A 24,785-nucleotide genomic window follows, 5' to 3' on the forward strand; every position below is an offset into this window, starting at 1 on the left:
TCCCCAAGCATTCTAGGGATTTATAAATCACTAGTAGCTAGATTAAATGGTTTGTAATGTTTTCTGACAGCCTGGAGTCTGTTTTAGGTTTGAGCAATTGTTTATCATTATAATGATGTTTTTTAAGTGATTCATTATCCAATTAAAGCCAGGCTTGGAGGCTAGGTGCAGTATGGATCCTGTTAAAGAATGTCTTGAAATTTGCCTCAAAGCAACTACCATGGTGCTTGAATTTCACATAAACACACTATATTTTCTAGTGTTGTTACAACATGACTGTTGGTCTTCCCTGTGACTGGCTATATTTTGAATGTCTTAAAATACCTAAACAAGTTTTTTGAATTTAAAACTCAATGGTTTGTATTTTGATAAATTTTCAATACAACATGGCTGACTGAGTAGTGCTTTCTAAAGAAAATCATTGTTTCCATAGTAACTATTTTAAGTAGCTCCACTTTTTTTTTAACTATCATTTACTTTTCCTAGGTACAATATCAAGAAATTGCTGCATTTTCACTTGTTCACCATGTTCTACCAAAAAGAAAAAAAGCAGATGTTTTTAATCCTAATTTTGTTCCAGAGATAGAACAATTTTTCAGAATGGTGATTTAGTATAGTATACTATATTTTATTTGACACTAAATATTTTGTTACATTATGTGTGGTCAAAAGACATTAAATATAATAAAACACAAGTACACACACGAGACAAAAGAAAATACATAAATAACTAAAGTCTAAGTAAAATTACTCATAGTAAAATAATATGCTGTCAATAAATTTGCTAGCACTATTGGCAATGAACGCATCTCTAAAACTTAAAATTTCTGCAAACATTTGTGGTTTTGATAGTTTAAGGATACTTTCATTATGAATGCTAACTGATTTATGTCAGGATCATATCATTTCTATCACAGGGTGGTTGGCTGTTAATAATCTGCAAATTGTAGATAGGATGTGGATTGATATCAGTGTTCTCTCCAGGCATGCTGGTACTGCCATGGTCATTATCCTGGCGCTACTAGTCTAACATGGCCACTATCATTATCATGTTTATTGTGTGCATGGGATTTGAGTGTTTTTTGTTGTTGAGTACATTGTATGTCAATCATTTCTGTTTTGAATAATTATGCAAATGATATGCAGATTAGAAAGCAAAGTATTACTGCCACAGTGGCTCAAATTTGTGGGGGGGGGGGACGCTGTTGAAATAGAGCAACAAGATGAGAAATTAGCACTTGTTTAGAAGAAGAATTAATCTCAAAAATGGGAATACCTATAATGTTAGTCTTTGATTCATAACTCAATCGAAAAACAAAACGAAAAAACTTTTGCATGATCTATTCAACATCAAGCGAAATATCTTCAGCATTTCCCAGCACTTATATCCCAAACAAGAAAACAAAAATTACTACAAATAAGTTGAATACAATCACACTGAAAAACTATCCCACGGTTTATTTGTTTCTATTTAGTTAGAGTAAGATTAGTTAGGACGATTTGAAGTGTCTTGTAACTACTATTGATGGTTACGAATTTGTAACACAATACTCAGAAATATACAATACCTACTTGGTGATTCTGTTAGTTTAAACATCTAATGATTTAAGTACTCAAGGGGTTACAATCAATGCCTAGGAGGCATAAGTTTCTAGCCTTGGCATAACTGTATTTATCTTTCTTCAACTTCGAACAAATTACAACCTTTTGTCCATTCTTTCTGTTGTTATAGCCAGATAATCCATCTTGACATGTTTCTGTTATAGTTTGTACTTGGAGCGAAAAATACACTTATGTCAGGGACTTGTGTTATGTACCACCAATCCTGATACAGAGAGAGGCTGAACCAGGCTAATTTGCTATTTCTGTTGGTTTATATGACATATGTCGGTCCCATTAACCTTTCGAATGCAAAATAAACCTGCTCACTTTTTTCCATATCTTTTCAAAAATGTCGATTGTAACTTTCAGTAAATATTCACCTGGCCCAAATTACCACAGAAATTATTGAAAAATAAACTAAAAAAAAAACATGCAAATTATTGACTTTAATCTTTCAATCTCAGGGATTGCACCATGGAATCATGGGACAACATTTTTGTTGTTGTTTATGCTAATAATTTGTTTTCAAATTGTAATTTTCATTCAGTAAGTAACTGTGGTTGAAATTGGTGTACAAAACCAGCTTTGACTTGAGTTTTGTGCATACATTTTGTTTTTAGTATTTTTTTCCTGATATATATTATATACATAATTTTTATATTGTTTGGTTTGATTTTAGTGATCGGCCTTGGCTTGAGTCTTAGGAGTTTCTAAGTCCCCCAATATACCCAAACCATAGACCCTCTAACAGATTTTAGAGGGTCTATGCCCAAACGCATGAAACTTAATTGTTGCCTAGCACTTTAAAAAAAATGTTCTTAAATTTCACCCATTAGGGTGTAATATGTAATACACATCAGTACATAGGAAACTCACACGGCACAACAGTATACAGTTACACTGATTCCTTCTACTGCATGCAGTTTGCTCTGAGCAGACCAACTTACGTAGTAAAATCTCAATAACTTTTCATCTATGGTTGATCAATACTGTGTCAGGTAACTTCTTTTGAAATAGTTGATATTTTGTGAATAGATTTGTTTATTAGTATGCATCATGTCAAGGTCATTTTAGGGAAGTAATAATTGGGTTCACAGGCCACATTATTTAGTTAAACGTGTTATTGTTTTACACTGAATATGGAGTTAACCCAATATGGAGAAAGTTATGAGTTTATTTTCCTTTTTTTTTTTAGCTCCGCTGTCGACTTTGTCGAGCGGAGCTTATCATATGAGTGATTGTCCGTCGTCGTCCGTCGTCGTCGTCGTCCGTCGTCATCGTCCGTGTCAATGTTTTACTTTTTCGACTTCTTCTTGAAAACTACAAGCCTAAATGCTTTGATACTTGGTGTATATGTACCTTGGGTAGACCTCTCTTAGGTTTGTTCATTTCATGTTGATATCTTTAATTCTCTAATTTTGGTGAATATTTTTGTCATTTTTGGTAAAAACTATATTTTCGACTTCTTGTTAAAAACCGCAAGTGCAATTGCTTTGATATTACATATATAGGTACTACATGTGGACCTCTCTCAGATTTGTTCATTTTGTAATGATATCTTTAATTCTCTAATTTTGGTGAATATTTTTGTCATTTTTTGGTGAAAAGTGATATTTTCGACTTCTTGTTAAAAACCGCAAGTCCAATTGCTTTGATACTACATATATAGGTACTACATGTGGACCTCTCTCAGATTTGTTTATTTCGTGATGATATCTTCAATTCTCTAATTTTGGTGAATATTTTTGTCATTTTTGGTAAAAAGTGATATTTTTGACTTCTTGTTAAAAACCGCAAGTCCGATTGCTTTGATATTACATATATAGGTACTACATGTGGACCTCTCTCAGATTTGTTCATTTTGTGATGATAACTTCAATTCTCTAATTTTGGTGAATATTTTTGTCATTTTTGGTAAAAAGTGATATTTTCGACTTCTTGTTGAAAACTGTAAGTCTGATTGCTTTGATATTACATATATAGGTACTACATGTGGACCTCTCTCAGATTTGTTCGTTTTGTGATGATATCTTCAATTCTCTAATTAATTTATTTTGGTGAATATTTTTGTAATTTTTGGTAAAAAGTGATATTTTTAACTTCTTGTTAAAAACTGTAAGTCCGATTGCTTTGATACTATTCATATTGTTCATTTTCTAATGATGTCTTCACTTCTTTAATTGAAATGTGCATTGCTAACAGCGGAGCTGTCTCAGCCGATAGGCTGCTTGTTGAAACTCACGATAATGGAGCAATGTGAGTGATTAAAAAAGATTGTCTGAGACATGTTTTTTAAAGTTTCAGCAGTTTCAGTAATTTGTCCAATGCAAGTATAAAGGTGAGGGAACATTTCTTGCTTGAAAACTTTTCTCTGCGTTCAGGTCACATGGATGCAGATAAAATTAACAAGGGCATAATTTGTACTGCAAAGAGATTTCAATTTTTCGGTTTTGTAGATATTGCACAAAATAAATGTTGTGATTTGCCAAATTATCTGTAGCAGGAACAATGCTACAATCTCACATTGGACGGCAGTTAAGAGTTGTATTAGATCACGTTTCAGATTCTGGAAATAATTTCTAACTTTCACGGTTTTGGGTTCTGCTATGTTCACATTTTTCAGTGTTTTTATGTCACAGTCGCTTTCTCATTTTCGGTGTTGGATTTTAATACCTCCAAATACCCTGTGGAATGCTGCTGGATTTGGAATGCTTTTTTGGGGGTGCTTAGAAAACAAAAAGAAAACCATTGTCACAGCGGGAGGTTGTGATAGTTGATCTAAGGTGACCCTTAGCAACCCATAAACTAAATCCATGTTGCTAATAATAGCATCAACTGTGTTGTTGGCTTTGACATTTCCACTGCATCTGATACCTCACTGTTTATAATAGCGGTGATTGATCTAAATTTGGCTCCTCAAGTGAAATTTAGGAAGGAATATTAAATTTCGTATTATTTTTCGCTTTGAGGATGGTAATTATGAAACTAATTAAAATAGTTGTGTTTGTTCAAATTTGCTAGAATGCTCATTACTGCTGAAATTCTTAACACATACTGTAGAATAATTTATTTTCGCATGGAATTTATTTTTGCTATGAAAATTGATTCCAGGATATATACTTTTTTCCTACATGTATTTAATATTCAACTCATCAAAAATCAGTAAAAATAAATTCCATACAAAACACCAAAAAAAAACCTTTCAGCGAAAATTAATTCCAGCTAAAATAAGTATTTTATAGTATTTACTAAGGGCAAGGTTTCATATGCCAGGTGGGGGGGGGGGGGCTACTCTTTCCTGAAAGTGGTCTCGTATTGATGTCAGGTCAGTATTAGTTTTAAAACTTTCATCAATCTACAAGATTTATGGTCTATAATCAAGTCCATGTGTTTAATAAAGAGAACGAATCTGTTTTAAATATTGTTTTGTTTTTTGTGTCCAGCCAGACACGGAAATCTGCCATTGTGCTGTCTTTCTTGACTTTTTATGTGCATACTTTTTCGTGTAGACATCAAAATAATGTGGACAACTATAGTGAACAATTTATATGGTTTTTGAAAGTATAGTCCACTCGGGTTTAGTGGTCTCGGGGTAAGAACTGGTAGTTTGTGTGCAGATTTAGCAATTGTAGGGCTTGGACTCCACAGAGGCAGCACTGAAGGCTTTGATTCCCAATGAATTTGCCTTGGTGCATTTCAATATTCCGTCTGTATTCCTACATGAATATGCTATAAAGGACACTTTATAAATTTTGACCGTGAAAATAGGTGCCTCTCAATTCCAGGGTTCACCTCCTCCCCACGCTATCGTCTATTTGCCAATTCTGTATCACAGATTATTGTTAGACAGATAATGTCTACTAAATTGAAAATTAATTGCAAAAAATGAAAATCTTGTTTATTTTTCCCTTTTCACTATCTTCAGTCACCTTTTATTGGCTACTTTTTATATGCAGCCAATCAGTAGATACTATAGATGATTGGACGATTTCCTACATTACTATTTGTAACATTTTAATTTCCACACAATATTTATAGCAATTTTCACCATCATTAAACTCATCTGTATACATGTATGTTGTGGTTTTATTGCAGCTTTAAATATAATTGATGCTCAACGAAAATAGCTTGAGAACACACACCGTGTGGACATTATCGGTACTTTCTCCTCATCTCTGTGTGAAGTCTTCTATGTTTTTTGTGTGTACAAAGCTAAAGTGTATGTACCGATAGTAGAAAACCGAAAACTTTGGGTTGTAGGTTGGAATGCAGTAAAGGAAATATTAAACTTTTATAATCGATATATAAATTGGAATCTCGGAATGTTGTAAAAGTTAATTGAGACACTGTTGACATAGTGTTTAGTTTGTACGGAGATTCTAATTCTCTTCTGCATTGACTGTAAATGGTTAAATTTTCGTCATTAAAATTTTTGACATTTCAGCTTAATTTATGAGATTTCATGAAAGTCGCTGTTACTCTTTGTCATAACCCTTTGAGCATCACATTTCTCTTCTGCTTAAATTCAGGTAAATTTATTCCCATTTTCTCTAATTTTCAGTGAATTCAATCTTAATTTTAGACCAAACAAAATGTGACATTGTTTCTAGTTGTTGATCAAAAATTATATATATATACAACTATTTTGTGTTTGTGTGTGATTTAAATGGAACTATTTTGTGGATGGTGCCTGACACGCTGAAAATATTCACTGCTATAAAGTTTTTATGATCATTTTGTTGAAATGTTGTCGCACACAAAACTTAAACACTTTAGAATGATTTCAGTTATCAAGCTACTTAACAAACTTACTTGCAGTTTATAAGTTGGTGTACAGTGACCATATGGAAACACTTGCAAACTAGTCATCACTGTACCAAGCACTGAGATTATACAGGAATGTGAGTGGAAAGTACAGTACATGATAATTTACCCTTGGGAACACACCCCTAAGGTGGGCCTAAAATTTATATTGCTATTTACTTGTGTAATTTAGAGGAGTGCCAAATATTAATGGAGTGTGTGGGTGAAACTATGTACCAGAGATCTGTACTGGTAATCCCATGTGTCAGCAAGTGAGTGCAAGGGTAGGACATTGCCTCAACATGCGTCATTTGTAATCAGTTTGTATTGAGTGACATGGTGCAGTATGGTCTTTTGCTCTACAGTGGGAATTAATATTGTCCAATTACAACTATTTTGTGTTTGTGTGTGATTTTGCTCTGTTTGAATTTCCTATTTATCAACTTTTTTTAATGTAATCATAAAGTAAATTTCACCACTGATTTTGAATTCATATTGATATTTTTTACTCTCTTGTAATTGTTATAAATATTATATGTATATAGAAACATTGTTTCAAATTGTTTCTCTGTTATAACCTTCATGATCACTAACATTTTTCTGCCTAGTTTTGTTATGTATTTTAATTTGTTTGTTAACTTTGGACTGAAAGGGCCTAATTTTTGATTTTGAAAACTTGTGGTTTTATTCATGTAAGGTGTTAACAGTTGACTTTGGCTCATGTCATGTTTAATGTGAGTCTCATACCACGTATACAACATATGTGAAATATGAATGCACACTTTGTGACGACTCTGGTACCTTAACGACAAATTTTCACTTTTGCACTTATTGTGCTTAGCGCCCTCAATGTCCGCAATAGCAAATATCTGAGAAGTGAGTCATAGTTATCCTACAGACTGTTTTATTCATACACCGTGTGTGTCATCTATATTTACACTTTCAGTGTGGGGTTGATATATATATATATCTATTTTCTAACTGAGTACAAGTCTTTTGTGGACATATTTTTTTGTTTTTTAATCTGAGGTTGTAAAAAATTAAATTGTCATGACCAGCACCTAGAGGTCATTAACCCCTTATCAGAATAAACATTTTTTGTTTAAATGCTGTTCTTAGTTTTCAGAACAGGCTGATTCTTTCAAAAAAAAACAACACTTTTTACAAAGATAACAACCTTTGACCATTCAGAGTAGTTTCACCAAGCTATGATTAATGACCAGTGTCAGACTTCCCTGGTCAGAGTTTGCTGTATTTTATACGGTGTGTTTATGAAAGTATGAAACAAACTCATATACTATAGATACTGTATGAGTAAAAAATCAGGTTATCGCCCTCTGGTGGTGGATTTGCAAAAGAAAAATTACATTTTTTTTTATTTCATGAATAATTGTTAATTTTTTACATAAATTATTTTTTTGTTGTTGTTTACAGATTAACTCAATGTAGCGCTCTGGTTACAAATAATAGATACTGTGTGTATGAGGTACATGTAGGAGGCAATTGCTATGGCAACGTCTGTAAGATGGAGAGATGAAATGGAAGATGGTGGTTCGCTGGAGGAAACTACAATATTTCTTATGGATGAAGATGAAGAAATGGTAAAAATCCAAATCTATATAAGGCATTTATATTTTTTACAATTTAACTTTTTTTCCATTGAAAGCGGTAGCTATCAGCTGTTACTGTTGAAAAACTATGTGGAATACAGTAAACAATTCTATTTTCAATACTTCAAGTTTTCATGATGTGAAAATTGGATTGCATTCGTGAAAACTCGACGTCTCTCCAGCATCAAATCCCCCAAAAATGTAAGCGTCACATTTCACATAAACAATGTCGAATGGGACCCACAATACATCACAACAACTGCAACATTTTAACTAGTAAATAATATTTACTTCTACAGTATATAAAAAAAGTCTGTTCAAAATACTGCTTTGCGAGCACTGGAGAGAGATTTGACATTTATGGGGTAAAAAGCCACCTGTGAGGGGGCTGTTTTAAAACCTGTATCACCTACATTGTACTACAAAGCCATTACTTTTCACTGGTGTTGTATTTACCTATTTGAGAAAACAATTCACTGGGTTTTATATTCATGAATTTTTCAGTGAACAGTGACTTCTTTTGTATTTTACGTGGATTTACCGTAGCAGATTTCACTTATCAGCGAAAACATCAAAATTGAACCAGCTAAGGATAATTAATGCCTTTACAATACACTAAATGTGACATGATTTATACATGGCTATATTTAGATCATTTAGTGTATGTATATATATATAGAAATGTCACCTGTAGAGATCCACATGTCTAAACAATAAATAGAAATTATGCAATTTACCATGGTGTGCAGTTAATTGGAAAACAATTCCAAAAACATTTGTGCTAGTTCCTTTTCCAAAGATGTGCTTTTGGTTTTTAATTTCTATATTTTGTTCAATTTGATCAATATACGATGTGTAGTATTTTGTTTGTTTTGATTTCATATATTTTATTTAATTCTTACCATAGTTGCTTTATTGTCTTGTAATTTGTTTTATTTTGTATTTCTTGATTTAAAAAAAAAATTCCAAAAAAAAAACTATGAGCAAATAATAAAATGAATATGAAATCGATATATGAAAAAATAAATAAATAATTAATTAATATTTAAAAAAAAATTGAAATGAAATAAAAACAAACAATCAAACTAAATCGTATTATAATTTTAATCAGACTGTTGTTTCTCTAAAATGAACTGTTTAGTTTAGACTGATTTTCAGTTTACATGGGGTTTGTGGTACACATGCTTTACAGGTACACAATTATGATTGTTGATGATGACTGGATATTTTCGGATTAAATGATTTTCACAATAACATTAGTAATACAGTTGTATATTTGATAGAAAATGTTCTTAGTTCGTCAAAATCAAAAAGTCGCAAAAATCTGATTGCAGCAACTTAAGAAAAAAAAACAGTTTTCAATTACATGTATATAAAATAATTATCCCAGTAACTGTTTTGATCCCTTGAAAATTATAAGTAAAATAATGTAAAAAAAAATTTATATACTGATCTTGATATTCCGGTATATCTTAATACTTTTTTTTTTATCCTAATACACTATTGACTATTGGCCCTATGTTCCAATGAATACAAGTTAAACGCATTTCAGTCAAAAGATCACACATAGAAAATTACATTTAATTCCTGAGTTCATGAAAAACGTGAATTGTTGACATTGTCAATAACCTGTGCATTTGTTAATTTTAGATAATTATTTTTATTTGGAAATTCATAATTTGAATATGTTGATCGTATCAACTAGATATAAACAATATTGTATTGTAATTCATTTCACATAGATTTTATCCAATGGGTCGCACTGAACAGCGAAAATAACTAAATTAATACCAAGGGAATAATTAATGCATTCATAACCCCCCCCCCCCCCCCCCAACACCACCACATACAGCACGATCAGCATACCAACCTAAGAAACACTGGATCTTAGCAGCAAAGTACCCTTATTGTTATCAGCGATTTATTCCACGTACGATTTGACTGATAACAAGGCAAACAGTGGATGAGCAAACATGTACTGTAGTCTGTTGTGAGTTGATTGATAAAAAGCGTACTCCGACATGCATTATGAACTACGCGAGCCACAGTTACCTCATATTAAACCATGGTGAAATAGGGGAATTATCGAACTCTTTCAAAATTTGAAAGGATACTTTGAGACTTTGTGGCATGCAGCTATGGGTTGCTGCGTGTACGGGTCGCGGATATGCCGTAAGGTAATACTTTAACACCTATAATTCATTTGTAATTCCTTGGATGACCTGTTGATAGTAATTTGTGGCTTATCAATGACTGGACCAAATGTTCCGCTGATTCATTGTCGTTCATGTTTCCCGTTTAATGATCATCCAGGTCAGTATTTTTTATTGTGAACGAGTTATACTCCATTGTTTCTCACATCTATTGTTATGAAATCTATTGTTATGGAGCAACACATTCTTTCATTGTTATACCGTGGTAGTGTGGCTTCAATTCAATTCATATAACTATAATATTTATTATTATACATCTGTCACCGTATCGCCATAAGTTACAGCGTGCCGTAATTTTGCGGTATTGCACTGGGTATTTTCATCCTACTATATTAGGAAATGCGAATTCCAAATATGGAATGATTATGCGCGAAAGCATCCTCTAATAATAAAAACAAACATGGCTGCCACCAGGGTTTGACCGGACTCCACACAAAGAAGTTCGCTGATTCTGTTTTGGATTTCAGAATTCCCATGATGTATCCTTGGATGGAAAAGATGTATAATAATAAGGTTATTACGAGGATACTTCAAAGTATGCACTCAGACAGTACGCCGTCGCATTGACCTCCGCTGCTCGTTGGTCCGCTATACTATCTTCGTGCATACTTTGAGGTATTAACCTAATATTATGACATGCACTAGCCAAGTTATTCCCTGTAGATCAGAAAATATGGCTTTTATATCCAGGCTGTTCTACAGTCATCAGTTCTGCAAAGACAGAACTATTTTCATGAGTTCCGGTTATTCAAATAAACAACAAAATTTTGAAATTAAACAGTGGTGATCGAAAATTATAACACAGAGACATTGTCAATCAAAAACATATGTATATTAGCTCGCAGTAAGTAATCGCTAAACTGAAACACTGCATCCAATGTTCAGAAACACATTGTCAGCATGATGCACTACACCGCATGCCTATGGAAGCCCTGGCCAATTTCTCAGTTTTTCTGCCTGCGTAAAAATAACCCAGGAGAGTAACTCAAGTCCAAATAGTATATTTTATTCGCTGGATAAACATTGTCTTTGGTTACAATCATGATATAAATTTTCTTTGTCACCAAACTGTGCAATTTCGTGCAATGTACAGAGCGTGATTCTAAAAATGCAGTTACGCCAATAAAACAGATGAACGAAAATCATTGTAACAGAGGGATTTCCAGAAAAATATTTTTGAAAGGAAAATTTATGAATCCTGAATTGACTCAAAATTCACGACACTCATTTACACAAAATTGTCAAAGATCACATGTTTCAAAAACACCTTGAATCTTCAACATTTGAATGTAGAAAGTGTGTTTAGCGCATCAATACATGTACATATATTCTTCAAAACAAAGTCCCAAGGAAAGTCAGAAAAAAACAAATAAAAAATGCAGAATTCATCAAAGAAATCATCAACTTAGACATAATAATATATACTTGAGGCGTAAGAGCATCTTTGACTCGTAGTGATACACACTCAAGTCACTCGTATTTCCTCCAGCTGAATGAAGAAAAAAATTAGGGAAGAATATATGAATATTCATATAATAATTAATTTATTACTTTTACAAGGTAGTACATTATGCAGAATCTAACCTTTTTCTGTTTATTCTGATTTAACCTGGACTTGACCTTTGATATACAGGTGTAACATTTCAATGCAAACACAAGTGTACCCTAGGTCAAGGTAGGCTTTACCTTGCCCCAGTGATTATGTTTAAAAATTTTACAGAATATAGCAGCAAACTGCAAGTGAATACAATAGGTAATCAAAACAGGCAAAGAGGTCACAGGTCTAAAGGATACATTTTCACAGCTGATTTTTAATAATTAACATTCATTGGTTTCAACGAGGTACGATGTGTTTGCATATTATCAGCTTGATCGTTGGTTTGCTCATTAGATATATTTAAATCGTCACAGTCGCGTCATGCCGGGCACGTTTAAATTTTACGTAAATAAACAAAGTATTTTATTGCTGTAACAAACAACACGAACACAGTGTGGAGTGATGATCGTGGTGGTTTAATGTTTAATAGGTGTCTCAGAATGCTTCTTGAGTGCCCCCCCCCCCAATTGATCTGATCGTATATCTTCTAAATTTGATATAGGGTGGTGTTAGCCATTGTTTTGAAATGACTGTATGAACACTTGATTTGATCTTGACTTTAAATCTTGATTCAGTCAACGGGCCAACAATCTCATCGTAAAAATATACTTTCTTTAAATTAGCTACTTCTTGAATTAGCTAAATTACAGTTTAGCGCAATTAGCTAATGTGCTAACAAGCTAGTTGTGTTCTTGGTTTCAACCATCTTAAAAGTTGCTGTTTCACTTCGTTGAAAAGGTAGAAGCCGACCCATAATTTTTTAGAAAGTTGTTCTAATATTTTCCAAAAATTGCTATTTTTAGAACATTCCGTAGAGCACCTGATAATACTGTTAAAATGACTCCTATCAACCATAAAAATACAACCATAATTTTCTTAAAAATAAAGCTGGTGACCCCCACTTTTTTTTAAGTAAATATCCTTATAGTGCCAGGAAGTACAATTTATTTGGAAAATGAATTAATTTTCATTCATGACTAGGAATCTACCTTAAGTCAATACAGACCCATGTTATTATAATTTTAATTCTGTCTGAAATTTTTATTTTATTTTTTAATTCTGTCATATATAGTAACTACTATTTTCATTAAAGTAATTTTTGTGAAATTTGAGTTGGAAATGCTGTAACAACGAAGATTTCACTTTGTTTTGAGATAAAAAATTTTGTTTTTGCAAACACTCACTAAAGTTTCTAGTGGCAAAAGTTGAATGCTTTATGCTACAGAACAGAATTGTTTTGTCATTGTCGTCCTTGACTTCACAGTTACATGATAATAATAATAACTTTATTGCATCCTTATAAAATGTTTCTAACAGTTAATAGCAATAAAGATTAGTGATAATTCTGGATATGTACAACATGTAGTTAATGACAAGTCATTGCTACGTCAGTCTGAATCACATTTTTTTTGGTTTGATATATTGTCTGGTATTGATTACCTGGTGTGTATTTATGTTAGATATATAACACCTTTTGAACTTTTTCTAATAAATCAATAATCACATTTGTTAGAATTCTGAATTTAGTATAGGGACAGCGTATTGGTACAAACTGGTTGTATTATTGTATCATACCTTAATTTATGTGCATGTTTTGATTTCTGTATCAATCACACATACTGGTATATGGAAAAGCTCTGAATATAAAACAGTTACAGTATTTGCTCTATTAGAAGCGCATATGTCCTTGCGTAAATGCGCTGTTGAGTTCTACTGTCCATAAATTTTTCAGACTTGTGGATAGTTGACTGTCATTGTAACCAATCCATAGCGGTTCATTGCAACATTCGTCGAATGGATAATATTGAGTTTATATGTACAAGTGTAGGTTCCAATTCCATATGCGTTTCTTACTTTGTAACCCATCATTTCATCTTATTTCATATAGTTGTGTAAGCTACAACTATGGGTATCCAGTACTTGTTTCAACCTTCCCTTCCCTCCAATAGTAGTGTTCGCGCTATACAAAGTACGGGCTAAGATTTAAGCTTATCCTGTATGTTTGCATATCGGATAGACCCAATTGCGGGAATTACATGAAGGAAAAGTGCTTAGCACGGGCTAAGGAACGCCTAAACTTATTAAAAATATACAAAATCTTCAGTCATTTTAACTATGATTGTTCAGTATAGTAGATAGGAAGGTATACATATTAGTTCTAGGTACTACCAATACCAAGTTCAAGTGCAAGATTGCAGACTAACAAGAAGTAGCACAGTCTCATCGTTATTTTATTTCTTCTCAAGAACAATGTCCGTAGATGTGCTCCCGTTGATTGTCATGTCGGGAATGGCATGTCGAAATCAATAGTTGTAAATCGTCCAAATGAACATTGAAAGCAACAGCGTTTTTGGTGCTTAGCCCGAGCTAAGCGTTCATGCGCACTTTGTTAGCCTGTGCTAAGGGTCTGGATCAGGTCTCAAAAACAGGCCAGATTTAATTCGTACTTAGTATCTTAGCCTGTGCTAAGCATTTAGGCACATTTTTTTAGCACGGGCGAAGGTATTTGACCTCTTAGCCCGTGCTAAGGAACTGTGCGTGAACACCACTATTGTAATGTTATATGTGCCTTCCATGTGATAATGATGTCTTAAACATGAAATATGGCTGTTATATGAGGGAACCTAATATTAGAGGTACAATAAAATGAAAATCTAGGTTTGGGAGAAAATGAGATAATAAGGAAGTCTTAAAAAACTGTTTACATTCAGGAGCCATCTCAAAATATTCCTGTAACATCAGTAATTTGAAATATTTGTAACAATTTCATACCTAACATGTGACTGAATACTGACCAATCAGAAGATTTGTTTCATTTAAAACTGGCTATTAAATCATTTTCCCACTTTTGGTATTAAATTATTGTGAACATTTTTGAGATGACCCCTAACTCCTACAGGTACTCAGGAGTTTGAAGTGGCTCTTAAAAGCTGAACACACAGTTATTTACGGCTATGGTAGTTTAAAAGCTATCAAACTGTAATGAAATCCGACCTTGTTGTTTCACAAATAATGACCTTGACCTTGTTTGCATAATGTTTGATCTGCACCAAGTACATGGCCGTTTAAGGAGGCTGTCACATGAACGTGTACTGTAAACCGTGCATGTTTGTGTTCCATTTAGAAACGAGAGATGAAGAGACTGGACGCTGCTGACACTTCTAATCTGACTACCTGGGCACAGAGGGCAGCTGTCCAACATGACGACCATGTCAGGAGTGGTTCGCCAAGCTCGGATCATCGAACGTTGATGTCGGCTTCAACGGTTCCACTGTCGTCACCCTATGCGACAAGGCGTGCTGTGCCATCAGTAAGTATGTTTTACAGAACTTAGATCAATGTGATGTATTCAGTGCACCATGTTTTATACTAAAATATCCAATGTTGATTTTAGTAAGTGTTTTTCTTTTCTTACTGATCATCACAGTGCAACTTTCTCGAACAAATTCAATCTTTAATCAGTTTCTATGGAGTGTCACTTCCTGTGGAACTGTATTTTTTAAGCATCTTTTTATCATAGATATATCCTGGTTGGTTAGAATTAACTGAGTTCTAAATTTCATAATGTCTGTTGAAGTAATATGGAATACTAAAAATGACTGTTGACAAGAGAACTTTGAGCTTTCATTTTCACTTCTAAAAAACACCACAGTCCATTGTGAATTGGAACCTGTAAAACTTGTGTCAATTTATTATTATTAACAATATCATGTTTTTAATTGAACTAGTGCAAAAAATAATATGAGAGAATTAAAAACAAAACATAGCTTTTGCCCTAGTTGATTTTTTTTTTCTTTAAAAAGCATAACTTTAAATATTAAATAATGAATGAGTTTTAAATATTATACTCTAACATGAATATAAAAGTATGACATGTTTCCTACAGATTTTCGAAAACCGAATGTGCATTGTGTTGTAAACTGTTTTTATCACCCACAATGCACCTTGATACAGTAATACCAACAAAAGCCTGCTGAATTCTTCTGTAATTTTCAACACAAAAATGAACATAATTTAAAAAAGCTAGTACTTGTGAACTCATAAAATGCACTTCTGTTTTGGTGCATATTTTTACATTCTCGTAAACTCTTTATATTGCAGTAGGTCATCTAATGTAAACATTTTTGAGCAAAAGAAAACTGGGGCAGTGAATACAGTATTTGCTCTGTTAGAAGTACAAGAATTAATGTGAATAATGTCCTGTTGAAAAAGTTGGCATAGCTTAGTATAAATGTGGTGTATTAATAAAATATGACTTCTGGATATGCTTCTGTTGGAGCAAAAAAATAACGTAAAATACTTTATTTCAGCTGGAATTAATTTTCCCTGAAAACACTTTTTGGGGATTTGGTATGGAATTTATTTTCACTGATTTTTGACGAGTTAAATGTAAAATATAGGAAAAAAAGAATATTCACTTGATTTTATTTTCACTGAATCATTCCTTCAGCAAAATAGCGAAAATTAATTTCAAGCGAAAATAAAGTATTTTACAGTAGTACATTAGATAAAGTGTATCTCTAATAGTAATGCACATGAAACCAAAAATTGTATTGATTGTATACTGGTTAATTAAAATGCATCTTAGTTTAAAATACTTTATTTAAGCAGGAATTAATTTTCACTGAATAGACTTTTGGGGTGTCTTGTATAGAATTTATTTTCACTGATTTTTGACGAGTTGAATGTCAAATATAGGGAAAAAAGTATATCTGTTGGATTTCAATTTGACTAAATCTTCTCTTTAGCGAAAATAACACACATAATTCCAAGCGGAAATAAAGTATTTTGCAGTAGTTTAACGATACTGAGACACACTTAGTTATTAACAAATGCAATACCTGGTGAAAATAAAATTTCATTGCAGGTACATGACACAGGTAGAGGCAGTCCCTTTACATTGTTTTGTTAACACCCACTACTAGATGAAAAGTAGGATATTACTTAGACTATGAATCAATATAATGTGTGGTTTTTATTAGCAGCAACCCCTACCTGTCTGCGTATAACTTTTGTCAAGTTGTCAAGATTACGAGCAGTATACCCCCCCCCCCAAATGTATTTGTTTTGTAGATTGATTGCACCTTTGTAAAAGTGTTGGTTTATGACTGAGTACTCATGTGACCCTGCAGGTATAATACTTAGTATACCCTCAGTGTTGTCTATTGCAGTTCAAAGTTGAAACCAAAGTAGTTGTGGTAGGAGACATAAATGAAAATGCCTAGAATTTATCCATTTTGCAATAAAATGTATCAGTGTAAGAGTTGGGGGGTCATGATACTTTGTATTTCAGTGAATAGTGACATTTGCGTCAATTTTGGAAGACTCACATCATTAGTTTCTATGGTAGAAATAATATGTCTGGACTTACTACACTTTGCTTAGTATGTTTCAAAGCTTGAATACATCCCTTTTTATCACATTTACAAAATAAATATCAAAATCTAAACATGTACAGCAAGCACTCATGTAATCCCATAATCAGTGATTTGAGAAACCGGATTACCTTTTCAAAATTGTGATCTTTTGCTGCGCTGTAGCAGGAGCCTATGAAATCATTCTGCCCTCTAGAGTCGAGCTAAGCATTTGCTTTCACTTTTGTTTTAGTTCAACAGAACTGTATATATATGTCAAGCACTTTAATTGAAATTGAAGTGATTTTGATAAATTTTTTTAAAATGATAAATATATTAAGAATTTATTTTAATTTTCATCATGTATTATTTTTATTTTTTTCAGATTTCAGATAATATCCTAGAATCAGACAATGAACATTCTTCTCCATATGGCTCACCAAGGCTGCTTCATGCACTCTCGTCGTCTCTATCGAATGTATCACCTCAAGTCTGCCGAAAGAATTTACCTTGCAACAATCTCTCACCTCTGGTCTCTCGGAGGACGCCGTCTCCGAACTCGCTATCTCCGCTGATCTCTAAGAATAGCGTTTCACCGTACTCCTCGCTGAATACATCACCAAGTTCATCACCATGTGCGTCACCGAGTGTGTCACCAGGTGTGTCGCCTAGTGCGTCGCCACAGAATTCACCATCGTTATCACCGGGACTAACTCCAGAATGTGGTACAAGACCAAAAGTGAAGGTAACTCATCAGATTTTTATTTTAATTAAATTGACTATCATCCCTTACTGTCGTTTCGTCTCCACAACTCAGATGTTGTGGTATGTGTTAGCAGAATATTTTATTATATATCACAAACGGTATGTAAATATTACACAAACTGAACTTTGAAAACATATTTTAATTTCAACTTCATGGCATTCCTGAAGACAACAATTTTGTGAAAGTCACTCTTATTTTGTGCCATATGATCGCAGAGAAATTGTCATTGATACAAACTTAATTTTGTTTCACAAAAAATGAAAGCAGTATTGTTACTGATAATCTTTTTCCAATGGTGAATGATAATAAAATTAATATGCATAATTAATATGCATAATCTATTGGTCCAAATTGGTGACAGGAAGTCTGGCTTTGCAACATTGTTTTGATTCTTAACTATCAACATATCAAACCCATTCCAACATGAAGTTTCTATACTTTACACTTACTTACTTTACACTTTACCTAAATAATACCCATTTTACACATTTTTTTACTTCAGCTTGCGTTCCAATATTTTATTCAGAGAGACCCCCCCCCCTCCCCGCGACAATAACATTGTAACATTTTCAAATGATGTCATACTTTTGATCAAAAGTCAAATTCCTTACAAAATATTACTCTGGGTAGTATTAACAAATAAAATTAAAAAACAAAACCTTGCAATGGAGACTTTTTTTTTTTTTTTTTTGTGTTTTTTTTTCAATTACAAATTATTTTTGTAAACTGGTGTACTGTAGAGGATTTAATTTTTAATCAGGTTATATTTTCACTGATTGCTTCAAGTTAAAATCCAGTGAATGTTCAAACAGTGAACAATAGGGTGTATTGTTTACTTCATAAACCTGTAAATTTAAAATCTAGTTAATATATCCTTGCAACATCAAATCTGTTAAAATTACATTGCAAATGGAGTAAATATTTCCTATTTCTATGGTAATATTACATAAACACTAGTATTATTTTCATCATTTTTCTGATTATTTTTTCAACTGGTTTGATTAGTTTTTTCCAAAAGAGAAATCAGAGAAAAAGATGAACAAAATATTGTGCCGAACATGTAAATAGTATTAGTAGATTTTTGACTGGCATTATAGAGCACACCATCTGTGGTGGGTACGTAGTCTTTAGTCTTTCTTGATTTTTATTTAAATCGTAGCAGTCAGTGTCACCCATGCAATATGATGATTGCTGCTTCAACTACTCCAGTAGTTGGAAACCACCTATTCAGTAAATGCTTTGCAGATCTGTTACGTTGAAAGTGATGAACTTGAACTACGTGTATGACAATTCTAAACAGTGTGATAAACCCCATGTATATAATAATATGAATGCTTTTAAATGCACAGTTAATGAGGCGTACAGTCAAAATGTCAGGTGTACTATTGACACAATGGCTACCAACACATCAATGTCCTAATATGGTAGTCAGTATTGACAGTGGAGTTGACATAAACAACAGGTGACTGGCACTGTGACCTATTCATGACCTACTGACCATAGCTTTGAATCACCAGTAACTAAATATTATCAATGAAAATAAAATGGACATCATTAGCACTCTAATATTTGCAAACATTAACTTCTCCAGTAAATAGATCGCAAATGGGTAACCCTCTCAGCGTGAAAGAAATTTATTCTGTAAAAGTATAAAATTTTCCCTGGTATTTAATTTCATTATTTTCATATTTAATTATATATTCCCTGGATTTTAAATTCACAGAATACGATTTTCCAACAAAATAATAAGTTACATTGTAATTTCACATGTACATGTTGATTTAATTTTGTGAATTTTTCGAATCGGAAATAGCTATGGTAAATTTAATCCGGTGAGTAATTGCATTATAAAGCAATATTATGCTTACCATAAATGAAGAGAATTGCTTTTTGTATTTTCACAGTGGTAAATCTATAAAGTGGAAATTGTTTTTGGCAAGGGAATTCTTTTTAGGACACTAACCTTTTGGTGATACCACCTAATTATTGATGAGATTCCAAATTGCTAGCAGTCATTAGACTTGTTATCTGTTTTCACGCTGAGATCTCTTGAGAACAAGATTGCCACAAGACTTGTTTTTTACTCGCAAATAGTGTTTCTTTCTCTATCGTCATCGTCGTTCATTGTTCGCGTAACCTATAAACCATGTTATTAGAAACAGTGTAGGCAATGATGGGAATAAATGCAACATTATTTTTCATGGCTCGTAAGTACGCGGCTTTTGCGTTCTCAATGAGATCTCAGCGGCCATTTATGTCTAACCTTTTCACCACCAGTTCCTTCTTTTCATAAAAAATTCACAAAATAGTTTCGTTTATGCATTTTCATTCAGAAGATTGTGACAAAAATAGCCGAATTTTTTGAGTAAAAACTGAAAATTGACTCAAATTTTGTCTGTTGGCTCCAAAATTATGGGCCATTTCCCAAAATATTGAAGAATATAAGAAAAAAGTGCTGAAAAAGCAGTTAAGGTCTATTTTGCACAAATCTCATCACACCACATTCAACATTATCAATTTGCATGAATTCTTGTCATAATATCTTCAAATCAAATCAATTTTTAGAATTGGTATTCAGTGAGGTCAACTACATGAAATCAGAATGTTAATCCAACACTAACAGGAGTGTTGCGTTGGTCATAATGGCTTCATTTTAAAGCATTTTTTCCACTCCATCTCCACCATGAGTCAATCAATGTGGATATTAATATTTTTCAAACCAACAACCCAGAAAGTTGGTTCAGCAACTGAATTTAGTTCTGTTTTGAAATTAGTTTTGCCTGCAATGCTGCAAACTTGCTAAACTTATTATTTATAGTGTACAATAAATATCAATCATCAGAAATATCTTAACCCCTTGAACTCTGCCAAAATCGTGCCACAGCATTTTATCCATTTTTATGTATGTTTTAATCAATTCTTCATAAATTTGGGACAAAGTAGACATAATTCTACATTTTGTAAAGGTCTGGATCAAAATTGTTGAAAAAAGTTAATATGTAGATTTAAATTTGGTGAATGTTGTCACAATTAAAAATTAAACTACTATGATAAATGTATTTTTTCACTATAGCCAACCCTGAACAATTATACTAAACATTTTTCCCAAAGTAACAAATATTCAATTCCCATATTTGCTCTATTTGTGGCATGTGCCTATATAAATGACAGAAGTGAGATTATGGTCGAAATAAGTCATATTTCAATGAGCGCACATAAAATTAATTTATGCATGCTTTTATTAGAGCAAATAAAGTACCCAAAAATTACCATGTATGTGTAAGAATACTTGACCTATTTTTGTGTGAAAAGTAGTTCGATGACCATAGTTTCTTGTTATCATAAAACACATTAAACAACATTGAGAAAGTGAAGAATATCTGATAATCTGTTTTAATGGTAGCCAAGTTGAACTTGAATGTTCAGTCACACATTGATACAGATTTTGATTACAAGTTTAAAGACTTTGAATTATCAATTTTAGTGACACTTAACTTGGTGGAAGGTGACGCTTCTTAGAGGACAGTGAAGAGGCCCTTCCTGTCCTGCTTTAATACCAGGAATCAGTTAGTTAAACAAACTCTGTATTGTAATTACTAAAGTGGGAAAAACTCTCATAGTTGGTGAAACATTTTTCCACCCACTTAACCATCTCAAGGGAGATTCTTTCCTAGTAGTGAGTTATTCAGCTGCCCAGCCTTAAAGATTCCTGGGTGTAATGTAGTATGGCATAAATATTGGACTAAGTGATTTTGATTTCAATAGATGTCATGCTTGCATATTCTCGTATTGGAGCTAACCGGACAGCTACAATGTATGTACTGGCAATTGTTTCTGAAATGAATGCTCCCGTGTATGAGTCACCTTCTCCTGGAGGATGGTGTTGTAGGTCGGATTCAAGGCCAGTTAGGTAGTTGAAGAACTGCAGATCTAAACCATTCACTTAGGTTTTCAGATTGAATCCTTCATCTTAGTGTATACCAGATTTCTGTGATGCCTAAACAGGTCACTGCCCTGGTCCGGTATACACTCGGCATGATATATTGGATTGCAGATTACGTTTTGTTAGAAACTTGGCAATTATTTTATTGTTATTATTCCATTATTTATTACATCCTTGAAAATATTAATTTATTATTGATTTACATCAATAATTCATAATTGGCTGGGATCAAATTACTAGAGACATGTAAGTTTAATACATCTACTTCCCAAACTTAACTTGATGAAATTGACTCCATATGGTATAATTTCTCATAATGAAATTGATACAATCTGAAAAATACACACACAGAAAATTGTGTAGACATTGATCATTTCTAGTAATTTATGATTGATCTTCTAAATATTCAAATGAGAGCTTGGGTAACTTTACCAAAACAGCAATGATACGCTGTACTGCTTTCTTGATTCAGTGAAAAGCATGACATTTTGTAGAAATAAAAATTTCACTACGAGGTGGTGGGTTGGTGGGGGTGAGGGTTGGCGACATCACATGGAGTACCAGTGACTGTTGCCTTTTTTTTTTTTTTTTTTCTCTTCACAAATGCTATAAACTCATCAAAATTCAAATCATGGAACTTCCTAGCAGCGAAAATTAAGTATGGAATGGTAGAAAGATTAGCAAAAACATTATGATAATAATAATTGAGGTTACTTCGGCATAAGTTATGAAGTTTAGAAAATAGTATTCAAGTTAAGAATTAACTTCCATGTATTATTAGAATCACTTATTAAACTTGGAATAAGGTATTTGCTCTATTACCAGTAGTTTTGCATGCATATACATTAAATGACAAGAGGCATATCTATGGTCAAAATAAATCATATTTTAATTATCCAGTATACTGTAAATACAATTTTAGGTTTATATGTTACCTTTAATGGCGTAATACAAAAAATTATCATTAACGCCAATTTGTCCATGCTGTAATCCCATCATAAATTAGAAAAGTACATATTGGAACAATTAAAGCATGCGAAACAAGGATGTCTTGGCATCTGTAGTACATTTTGAAAATTATGAATGATCACATTAGCATAGACATAAAACAACTATCCATAACATATATAGGAATATACTGTCAAATATACTGTAAACATGTTGAAAAAGCGACATGCAATTTTAGCGAATTGTGGTAAAATGACGTAATAGCCAAATTTAGCGAATCTCTGATTGTTGATTGCCTGTTTTCACAATGCTTGTCTGTCGCGTGCCAAAATAAATGCGCAGTTATCACCTCCATAAAAACCAAAAGAAAAACTGTGTAATTAGAAAGTGCCCCAGATTTTTATGTTCGTAATTACTGTATACAAATCCCCAGGCCTTGGCCATTTTGAATTTATAATAATGTCATTAGCGACATCTTGAATTAGTGAATCAGTTCTCTCGCTGAATTCACTAAAAAGACATGCTCACGAAAAAGTCATGTTTTACAGTATATACACTCAAAAACTAGTGGTACTTTATCAGCGATATTTTCAGTGGAACACAGTGAGAAAAATTCTAAAATAATTCTCAAGAATCTCGATAATGGAACACCCCCAGTGTTAAGTTGACATATGCCATCTTGATATAACTGTGGAACGCTGCCAAACTCGTGAAGTATCGCTTATGCCTACAGATACTGTTTATATCAGTTTATGTGCTGTTCAATCCCCATACAAACATATTGTTAAGAAGAGCAAACAAATGTGTACAACGCATGCACAAGTGACTGGTCTACAGTCAGAATACTGTAAAATAGTTTATTTTCGCTTGGAATTAATTTTCGCTATTTTCGTTAAAGGGATAATTCAGTGACTATAAAATCATGCGAATATATATTTTTTCCTATATTTTACATTTAAATCATCAAGAATCAGTGAAAATAAATTCCATACAAAACACCCAAAAAGTTTTTTCAGCGAAAATTAATTCCAGCTAAAATAAAGTACTTTACAGTAAGTCGTATTGAAATAATCTAGCATTCAATACATGTATTTTTCTGATATCGTGCAGCTCTATTGGTGCAAATACATCAGAGATTATATAATCAATGTTTTAAACAAAAAGGAATGTGATGGAATAATTAAAAGTTTATTTATTGAACATTTTGTGAATTAGTTCCATACCTTTTATCAGATTAGTGCTTGTATATTTGTGTACTGGTTGTGAGCATCAAGTAACATTATTACCCTGGCATCTGGTTTCATCAGCAGCTAAACTTTCATGTCTCTAAAATAATAAGATTAAAAAAGCTGTGTGAATTTTTACATGTTTTGTAAGCTACTGTGAAATACTTTATTTTTGCTTGGAATTAATTTTTCGCTTGAAGGAGAGATTCAGTGAAAATGAAATGCAACGAATATACCTTTTCCCTCATATTTTACATTCAACTCATCAAAAATCAGTGAAAATAAATTCCATACAAAACCCCCAAAAAGATTTTTCAGCGAAAATTAATTCCAGCTATAATAAAGTACTTTACAGTATATAATGTTGAACCAAAATGATGTTTGTAGTACCAAATGAATACATATGAAATGTGTTAAAACAATATTGGAACATTTTGTGAGTGTGTTGAAAATGGTTTTCTGTATGAATGAAAATTCATTTTATTATTCATTTGCATACTATTATCATAAATATATTCATGTGTTTACTCCTAAAGGTCAAAGATCATTTTGTTTTTAGTATTACATGGATTAAAAAGTATGGAAAAAACTGGCAAACAATAACTTGGCTCAAGCTCCTTTAATCCCATATTATTTTATCTAATTCCTGATTCCAACAAAACAAATATCTATAGTTGAAAGACAAATTTATTTTGAATTAGTCTTTGAACTTGAAAATCAGAA

At 32.7% G+C, this 24,785-nt stretch overlaps 1 protein-coding gene across 1 annotated transcript in view; it reads left to right on the plus strand.

The window, feature by feature from the left end:
• The window catches only part of LOC100378712 (rho GTPase-activating protein 7-like), a 166,227-nt gene that overhangs the window by 55,181 nt on the left and 86,261 nt on the right, over positions 1-24,785 (plus strand). Inside the window, exons 3-5 of the mRNA XM_085497716.1 lie at positions 7,840-8,006; positions 14,950-15,135; positions 17,565-17,924. Of these exons, the coding sequence (XP_085353842.1) occupies positions 7,914-8,006; positions 14,950-15,135; positions 17,565-17,924 (639 nt within the window). The 5' untranslated portion in view covers positions 7,840-7,913. The remainder of the gene's footprint in view (positions 1-7,839; positions 8,007-14,949; positions 15,136-17,564; positions 17,925-24,785) is intronic.

This window comes from Saccoglossus kowalevskii, chromosome 4 (genome assembly GCF_978046115.1).
Source record: "Saccoglossus kowalevskii chromosome 4, keSacKowa6.1, whole genome shotgun sequence".
Taxonomy (NCBI): domain Eukaryota; kingdom Metazoa; phylum Hemichordata; class Enteropneusta; family Harrimaniidae; genus Saccoglossus; species Saccoglossus kowalevskii.